Source organism: Sitophilus oryzae, unplaced genomic scaffold, assembly GCF_002938485.1.
Source record: "Sitophilus oryzae breed Bouriz unplaced genomic scaffold, Soryzae_2.0 scaffold_1191_pilon_pilon, whole genome shotgun sequence".
NCBI lineage: Eukaryota > Metazoa > Arthropoda > Insecta > Coleoptera > Curculionidae > Sitophilus > Sitophilus oryzae.
The window spans coordinates 346,409-356,895 of NW_022145828.1; the positions used below are offsets into that span (position 1 = coordinate 346,409).

Genomic DNA, 10,487 nt, shown 5'->3' on the forward strand with positions numbered 1-10,487 from the left:
TTAAATCGGCCTCATTGAAAAAATACCGAAAAGTGTTTAAAGCGTCCATTTTAAAAGTATTTATTGCTGTCTTATGAGTTTAATTTACATTTTATTTACTCAAACCTAACTGTGAAAAAGTGGCATTAAAAACTTAAATAGGTGTGTGAACTGTGAACTGGAAAAACCATCGTGGGTCGTGGCATAACGTCGCGTCCCAATGTTTCATATAGGTATGTCATACATTTCCTTATATAAAATAAAGTTTCTTATAAATATGCAACACACTGTATTTTATTTAAAAAATTAAAAAAAAATAATAATAAATTTGAATATTACAGTTGAGGGTTGGAACCTTTGGTGTTACACAGCAAAATAAAAACACTAAATCACCGCAATACACCTAAACACTTTTACTTTTACACTGAACGCGCGTTTCGCTAACCATGTTAGCATCATCAGCAGATGATTATAAACTAAAGTACAATCTACAAGTTGAGCGTTTATATACTCGCTCAGTGGGCACGGAGTGGGCGTGGCAAAATCTAGCCAACCGAGTCAGAGCCCACTGAGCGTAACAGTTAGATTTCCGCTACTAGTAGTAGGAACAAAGAACTTGAAGGAATTGGACCGTTGTCTCTGTTCATACTATCTTTACATTTATTAATTCTGATGCTTTCATATGCATCTAATTGCCTGTAATTTGAGACTTGTTTAATTAATTTTAAATTATTAAGATCTATACAATGTTCTTTATCAACAATATGTTCGGCAACGCAATATTTCTGATTACAATCTTTACAAGAAATTTCATAAATACCCGAACTTTTCAGTGGAGGTGTTTTATCCTTTGGATTACCTAATAATTGTTGTAATTTATTATTAGCACTATACACAAGTTTATAATTGACATTTTTAGAAATTCCTTTTAGACCACGGGATAACTCTCTATCAAACGGTATCGAAAAATATTTAGACGTATCTTTCTTCACTTAAAAAGTCGAATTTTCAGAAATCATTAACTTATACCTACGTTTTCTAATTAATTTATCAACTAGTGAAGGAGAATATCCATTACACTCAGCTACATTCCTAATGTAATCTCTTTGAATGATGATGAAATTTGATGAATGAGTATTAAATTTGCATAAATAATATTTGCGACATAATTCCGGAAAAAGCCGAACCGCTCCGAAATTATCAAAAGCTTCGGAGAGCGACCGTTGTAAGAGTAGCGCCAAATAATATTTACATTGTCCTTATAGGCACTTTCAAATCTAAACTTGTTTCTTTCATCTATGTTTAAACGTTCATTCAAACCAGTTTTAAATTGCAAAAATACATATCAGGGACACTAAACATAGTGTTGTGAACATACATTTAATATGGTTATATGTATATGTATATTCGACAAATTGTATAAAATATTATTTTTACCCTTATTCTACGGCTATGCCTAAAGAATTTAAGGTACGAAAAATACCATCAACATTATTATTCTTCTCAGAAAGATGGGTGATGCAAATAAACAGAACCATTACCTTAAGATGAAATTTGGAAGAAATAGTCATAAATAGTTGCATCATTTTTAGTTTTCGTTTACTTTCAGACGCGATGTCTGGTTTCTATTTACTTAAGAAATGGTCATGTTTGTCCCTTTGCAAACCTACCTGAAAATATTATTAAGAAATAGTAGGTACGCCCGTGGATTTTCGGAGAGGGCATTCTCATAAAAACACGGTCACAGAAGGGACCGGGGACATTCATAAAAATTTTTCATAGACGTAATACTGCTAAATTTATATTTTGTATTAAAAGTTTAAAAATAAAAAGTAATAACAACTTAGTAAGAATTTAATTATAAAAAAAATAAAGAATAACATTCCCAACAAGTGGTGATACGAGTCAAATAGAGAACTACAACATTTGGTGGCAGCGACTACAAGATTGGTGACGACGGTGGTCCAATCCAGGATCACGACATTGGTGGCAGCGGTAAAAACTACCAAGGTTTCCTGAAGGTGCGCCAGACGCAGCAGAAAACCTACCAGTTTTTGGAAAGAAGATAGAGCAACGGGCAGTTCTTGAAGGTGCACCAAGAAGCAGCAAGAAGCCCGACACGAGACGTAGACATTGGGGACACTGAAGGAGCGCCAGACGCAGCAGCAAGTCTCCAGGAAGCTTTTGTTTTCACCAGATGATGACGGGGTAAGTCTTTCATTTGTTTACTGTATTGTGACGCTACTGTTTTCTTCTGATTTTAGTTAGTTAGATTTAAGTTAAGACAATAATAATTCTGGGCTGCAAATAAAAAAAAAAAAAAAAAATATTGCTTAAAATTCGTAAATATTTTTTCTCTCTTCAAACTAAAATACATCTATAAAAATAAATAATAATTCTTAAACTAAAGTAATAAATCATTAATAAAATATAATAATGGCAGGAGGTAAAGACACCAACTGATGTTCTGAATTTAATAAATTCATTTGATGGTCAGGGTGACGCAAATTCACTCCAATTTTTTCTTAAAAATTGTGATTCAATATTAAAAATTGTCAAAGTGGATCAAAAAGAATTACTAGTAGATTTAATTTTGGTACTAAATTAAAAGGGAAGGCACAAGAGGTAACACAATATAAACAGTTTCAAAATTGGGAAGAACTAAAAGATTTCTTATTAGAGCACTTTACTGATAAAACACCACCATCGCATTTTCTAACACAAATAATGAATAAAGCAACATTTTAGGGAAACTGTAAAAGAATATGGCGATAGATTACAAATTCTCTTTAATAAATATAAAGAAACGTGTCACTTAAATTATGCAAATAACGAAGCTACTGTTTTAATAGAAAATTTAAACTCCATTTTAGTCAATACTTTTAGAAAAGGACTCAACGATGAAAAAATTCAAATGCGTATTATTGCCGAAAATACTACATATTTAGATAAAGCTTTATCATTAGCAATTGAAATGGAACTTGAGAATAATGACAGGTTTAAAAACTCGCATTTTAAAAATATAGGTTTTGTAGAGCGTGGAAATAGACAATTAAATAATCATTCTTCTAATAATTCCTGTTTATTTTGTTTTAAAAATAATCATTTAACATCACAGTGTAGACAGCTTAGGCAATACGAACAAAATAGTAACTCATATAATAGAAATGTACCTAGCAATAATCAGACACGCCCACCGCAAAATTTTAATAGCAATAATAATTTTTCAAATAGACAAGACGTAAATACAGTACAATATAATCAAGGACGTTTCACTAATCGAAACTACAACAATCAAAATTTTAATCAGAACAACGACGTGCGTAATTATAATCGTAATTATGGTAACAATTATAACAGTAATAATCCTCGTTCAAATTACAATAATAGATATTCTCAGAATCCAAGAAATTTTAATAACTCACAAGTTCCTCAACGGCAGCAAAATGTTTCGATACCTCAACAATCTCAAAATTTTTCTAATTACAATAATGAATCCAGTACTACCAATTTTAATAGTTCAAATAATAGATCACCACAACAAATTCAAACTATAAATTCTCAGTCGTTAATCAATTCAGCAGATAATTATTTTTCAGAACCGAGCACATCTCAAAATTTTTCGGGAAACGAGAGCGAAGCCTTGGTCGCGAGCAGCCGATTAAGCGCTTCTTAAAATTAGATAATAGCTGTTCTATGAATTACACACTACCTGAGCATAAAAATAAAATTAAAATTGAGCAAAACTTAATTGACATACCGCATAAATCAGTATTATTTTCCGATAGTTACCAACAATTAGAGATAATTAAAATCCCTTCTTTAGATATAAAAGATAAAGAATTACATCTTTTATTAGATACAGGGGCAGATATATCTTTATTGAAAGAATGTATCTTATTACAAAATAATCTAAAATTAAATAAAACTTGCATTATAGAATTAAAAGGTATAAGTAAAGAACCTGTATTTACTAAAGGTGTTTGTAACATCCCAATTAAATTAAACAATAACAAAGCAATAACTCATCCTTTTCACATTGTGCCAGATAGTATACCGATTAAAAGTGATGGACTATTAGGACGCGATTTTTTGCAAAAGTATAAAGCCAAAATAAATTACGAAGACGGAGTCATTAATTTTGAAGACAATTTTTTTAAAATTTTGCCGTCAGAAGCAACTACAATAATTCCCGCGAGATGTCAAATTATTGTACCTGCTCTAGCTAATTTATCTTCGTCCGAAGGCATAGTAGTTTCAAAACAATTATCCGAACATTTATATCTAGGGTCAAGCCTAACAAAAGTCCAGAACTATAAATGTTTAGTTAGCATATTAAATATTTCTAATGAAGCTCAAACTATCCATACACCTAGAGTGAATGTCGAACCTATTTCTTTTAATGAGTACGAATTTATAGAAACATATAATTATGACATTATCGATCGTTTTGCTAAAATAAGAAAAGAAATTAATCTAGACCAATTAAATGAAGAAGAAACTAATTCAGTATTAGATATTTGTAGAGATTTTAACGATATTTTTTACTTAGAAGGCGATAAACTAACAAGCACCAACACAATAAAACACACTATACCGACAGAAAGTAATAAAGGTCCTATTAACGTAAAACCTTATAGATTGCCTTTCAAACATAAAGAAATAATTAATGAACAAACTGAGCAAATGTTAAAAGACGGGGTAATTTCCGCTTCGGACAGTCCTTGGAATAGTCCTTTACTAGTTGTTCCTAAGAAAAGCGACCCATTATCACCTAAATTTAGAGTATGCGTTGATTTTCGAAAGTTAAATGAAATTACCATTGGAAACGCATATCCTCTACCTAATATAGCAGAAATTTTAGACCAGTTAGGAAAATCTCATTATTTTACTACCTTAGATCTTACTAGTGGATTTCATCAGGTAGAAATGGACGAAAAAGATAAAAATAAAACCGCTTTTAGCACTAATACAGGACATTACGTTTATAACAGAATGCCTTTCGGTTTAAAAGGAGCTCCCGCCACATTTCAAAGACTCATGAACACAGTTTTAAGCGGTCTTAATGGTATGAAATGCTTTATTTATTTAGATGATATAGTAATTTATGCAAACAACTTAAATGAACATAACGATAGATTAATTGAAGTTTTTCAAAGATTTAGACAACATAATTTAAAACTTCAACCTTCGAAGTGTCAGTTTTTACGAAAAGAATGTTTATACTTAGGTCACATTATTACAGAAAACGGCATTAAACCAGATCCATCAAAAATTCAATGTGTAACAAACTTTCCGCAACCTAAAAATCCTAAAGATATAAAATCTTTTTTAGGGCTTGTAGGATATTATAGGAAATTTATCAAAAATTTCGCTAAAATTGCTAAACCTTTAACCGAATTATTAAAAAAAGATTCTGTTTTTAATTGGGGTATAAAATGCGAAAATTCTTTCCAAATTCTTAAAGATAGTATAACTTTTCCACCTGTTCTCCAATACCCAGATTTTACCAAAGAATTTATTATAACAACAGATGCGAGTAATTTCGCAGTAGGAGCAATTTTATCGCAGGGTAAGGTTAATCATGATCGTCCAATAGCGTTTGCTAGTAGAACTCTAAATAAAGCAGAACAAAATTATTCAACTTCAGAAAAAGAGCTAACTGCAATCGTCTGGGCAGTAAAACATTTCCGTCCATATATTTTTGGCACAAGATTTAAAATTGTTACAGATCACAAACCCCTACTCTATATATTTAATATCAAAGACCCTGGTTCTCGTTTGACGCGTTTTAGAATAAAACTTGAAGAATATGACTATGAAATAATTTATAAAGCTGGAAAGATTAATACAAATGCTGATGCATTGAGTAGAATAGTTAGCACAACAAATGTCAATTCTATTATTACCAATTATGATAATTTTAAAACACATCTCGAAAGCCATATAATTATTAATTCCAAAGTCAAAGAAAAAAACACAAATCTGTTTGAAACACCACAACTTATACCTATAGTTTTATTTTTGCCAAAATTATTCAACAAAAACGACTTTAAAATTCTAGAAAAAAATAAACAAATTAATACATTTTTAGAACATTACGATAACACAAATCCTTTAGACATGCCGTCAGTTTTTCAGTATCAACAAAATAATTGTAATATATTTCTATTAACAGACAACGAAAATACATTCAGTGATATTAATTATGAAAATATTTGGTCTTGCTTACTAACTTTACGAAATATTATATCCAACGAAAAAACCGAACTATCATTTATAAAATATCATTACAACTCATTAGTCAAATGGGAAATCGTTCTTCCTATGATAAGATATATTTTTAAAGACCTCTATTCAGAAATTACAATATTTAACAACAGTCTTATCAACCCCTCAGATGCTGAAAAAGTTGTATTATTAAATGAAAATCACAATTGTCCATTAGGAGGTCATCAAGGGTCATCCCGCACATATAAAAAATTATCTCAATTATATACATGGAAAGGTATGAAAAAAGACATAAAAGAGTTTATAAAAAAATGTGAACTTTGTCAAAAAAATAAACAGTCTCGAAAAACAAAAATGCCTATGGTAATTACGACCACGGCATCAAAACCGTTCGAAAAATGTTTTTTAGATATAGTTGGACCACTACCAGAAACCGAAAATGGTCACAAATACATATTAACCTTTCAGGATGATTTAACAAAATATATAATTAATATACCTATGAGAAATCAAGAAGCTGTAACTGTAGCGCATCATTTTGTAACGAATATTATATGCATTTACGGAATACCTGACATGCTAGTCACAGATCAGGGGTCAAATTTTTTAAGTGATATTTTTAAAAGTACTTGCAAGTTTTTAAAGATAAAAAAGATCCAAACAACAAGTTATCACCCAGAGTCAAACGGAGCACTAGAACGCTCTCATAAAGTTCTAGAAGAATATTTAAGACACTTCATTAAGACATCTCAAACAGACTGGGATAATTGGATTCCCTATGCAACATTTACATATAATACTACACCTCACACTGCTACACAATTTTCTCCATTTGAACTTTTATTCGGACATATTCCTACATTACCAACATCAGTTAAACAACCACCTAAAGTCAATTATACTTATGATGATTTCATAAACAATCTTAAACAAAAAATGCAACATTCTAATCAATTAGCTAAAGAAAACTTATTAAAATGTAAAAACATATCAAAAAATAATTACGATAAAAACAGTTATACCAGAATATTCGAAATTGGTGACAAAGTGTTACTTTACGACGAATCAGTTCGACGTGGCAGAAGTAAAAAACTTTCCGCCTTATGGATTGGTCCATATACCATTATAAAAAAAAATATCAGATGTAAATTATACAATTCAAAAAGGAAAAAATAAACAAACTATTCATGCAAATAGATTAAAATATTTTTATTATTAAAACTAAACATAATCAGTATATATAGATTATAAAAACTAGAATTAATAAATTTTAATTAGCTTATTATTAGTATATATATTTTGTTTTAGGGTTAATTTATTTATAATAATTACCAGTATCCTAGCAGTAGTCCACTCAGAATACAATATAACCACTTATGACTTGAACCCTGGAATACACTTTGAGCACCTGGGCGAACTAAGGTTTTTTAATAACAAATGGAAACTAGTAACTTTTGTAGAATTAGAAAATATTAGTAATAAGTTATTATCATTAAAGAATTACCGTAAGTATACTACAGATTTATGCAATAATGAGAATGCTCAATATCACTATTATATTTGTCAGTTATTTTTGAAAAGTTCTAAATACACTTTCGAAAAAATTGAAAAAGAACTAGAAGTCTTACACGAATTGATCGGTCATAGTCATTTATCAGAAAGTAGACAAAAACGAGGTTGGTTCAATATTGTAGGAAAAGCAACTAAAGTTTTATTCGGCGTTTTAGATGAAGAAGATGCTAAATACTATAATGATAAAATTTCACAAATGAATAAAGACGAAACTTCAGTCCTTCAACTTTTAAAAGAACAAACAAAAATTGTTCAATCAACAATAATTAATTTCAATAATACTATTGGAACTTTAGATTTTAACGAAAATTTATTAAAAAATAATATAAAAAAGATTAGCGATGAATTAAGCAAAGTCAAAGAAAATTTTCATTTTCTATATATAAAAACCGGCATAGAAGAACACGTCACTATTTTAAATATGATGCTAAATCAATTACAATTAGAAATCATGACGATTACGAATGCTATTTTAGTAGCAAGAAAGGGAGTTTTACACCCCTCAATATTAACGCCATTAAGGTTAATTAACGAATTAAAAGATGTGTCCGAATCTCTACCTCATGGATTAGAATTTCCTGTACCATTAGATCCGCTCAATGCAAATCTCATTCTAAATGTTATCGAGTTGCAAGTTTATTTCGAAAACAAACGATTAATATATATTATAAACATCCCTTTAATTGAAACAAATTTATTCTATATTTATAAAATATCACCCTTTCCAAAATTAATGTCAAATAACCAGTTTATATTAATTCAACCCTCATCTAAATATATAGCAATTGACGAAAGCAAACAGCAGTTTATTACACTGTCGGAAATAGAATTTAATACTTGTTTAAAAATTATAGAAAATAAATTTATTTGCAAGCAACAAAAACCAGTTTCTCTTGCTCATTTGGCAGATAATTGCGAAGTTAAATTATTGCAATTCACAAATATCATACCTGATATCTGTGACAAACGTATAATTCAGTCAGATAGAGCAATTTTTATTCAACTACAAACCAGTAACACTTGGTTATTTGCAGTTCCTCATCCAGAAACTCTTACGATATCATGTAATAATAAAAAAAATCACGTAGATGTAATACTAAAAAATTGCGGTAGTGTCACTATAGGTAAACAATGTAAAGCTTATAGCGCATCATCAATGCTAATCCCTCATGGAAATACAGTCCAGTCCAATATTTCAAGTGATTTTATTCCACCATTCGACATTAGTGATAATTGTTGCGAAAGGATAAAGGAAGAAAAAATAAACATTAGTGAAATATTTCTCAACGAACATTATAGGAAATTAACAAAGCACATCCCCGAACTTAATGTAGCGAGCCATAAGCTAGAAGATATTGAAAAGTTAGGTGATGAAATTCTAAAAAGGAAACTTGTAAACAATTATACATTTCCAGCATCTGTAATTGCCTATATCTTAGCTCTTCTTGCTATTATTTTTATTATTTATAAATTGTATACAAAATGTACTAACAAGACAGCCTGTTGCGGAATTATTCCAAACTTATGCATTAGAGTTAATCAGTCTGTGGAACCATCTTCTAGAAATAGTGATAGATATGTTGCTCATTATAATCGTAATATTAGCCAAAACTCTGAAAATGTAGGTAACTATGAAAACTCCGAAGAAGAGAATGTTAATTTACAGGCGCCCTCGCGCAGACCCATTGGGTATGTACCATCAAGGCGACCATTAAAAGAAAAATAATTTCCGCATTTGATACATTTTTAAATCTGCAATAGTTATAAAAAAAAATGTTAGTTAAGTTAGAATGTAAGTTAGTTATAATTAGTAGTTAAGACTTGTATAATACTTTTATATATGTACTTTTATTCATTTCCATCTGAGTTATACTAATTAATTATATAAACATTTGTTTTGAGATTTCATATCACTTTCACCTCATGAAATCTCTCATTAAGGGGGGAGGTGTTGTGAACATACATTTAATATGGTTATATGTATATGTATATTCGACAAATTGTATAAAATATTATTTTTACCCTTATTCTACGGCTATGCCTAAAGAATTTAAGGTACGAAAAATACCATCAACATTATTATTCTTCTCAGAAAGATGGGTGATGCAAATAAACAGAACCATTACCTTAAGATGAAATTTGGAAGAAATAGTCATAAAAGTTGCATCATTTTTAGTTTTCCTTTGTAATTCGTTTACTTTCAGACGCGATGTCTGGTTTCTATTTACTTAAGAAATGGTCATGTTTGTCCCTTTGCAAACCTACCTGAAAATATTATTAAGAAATAGTAGGTACGCCCGTGGATTTTCGGAGAGGGCATTCTCATAAAAGCACGGTCACAGAAGGGACCAGGGACATTCATAAAAATTTTTTCATAGACGTAATACTGCTAAATTTATATTTTGTATTAAAAGTTTAAAAATAAAAAGTAATAACAACTTAGTAAGAATTTAATTATAAAAAAAATAAAGAATAACATTCCCAACAAGTGGTGATACGAGTCAAATAGAGAACTACAACATTTGGTGGCAGCGACTACAAGATTGGTGACGACGGTGGTCCAATCCAGGATCACGACAATAGGTACAATAACTTAGTAATGTAGACAGCACAAAAAATTACATGATGAGTTCTAATCAAGAAAGGGAGACACAATAGATTACCCCCCTACCATAGAGAATCTGCAAAATATACTAGGTCCTATC

The 10,487-nt window shown here is 30.0% G+C and overlaps 1 protein-coding gene across 1 annotated transcript; it reads left to right on the top strand.

The window, feature by feature from the left end:
- The first annotated feature begins 2,055 nt into the window (after positions 1-2,055).
- LOC115891731 lies at positions 2,056-9,731 on the top strand. Its single transcript, XM_030912276.1, has 2 exons — positions 2,056-2,187; positions 7,519-9,731. The coding sequence occupies exons 1-2, from the start codon at positions 2,177-2,179 to the stop codon at positions 9,506-9,508; spliced, it is 2,001 nt and encodes a 666-aa protein (XP_030768136.1). The 5' UTR covers positions 2,056-2,176; the 3' UTR covers positions 9,509-9,731.
- Positions 9,732-10,487: the final 756 nt, after the last annotated feature.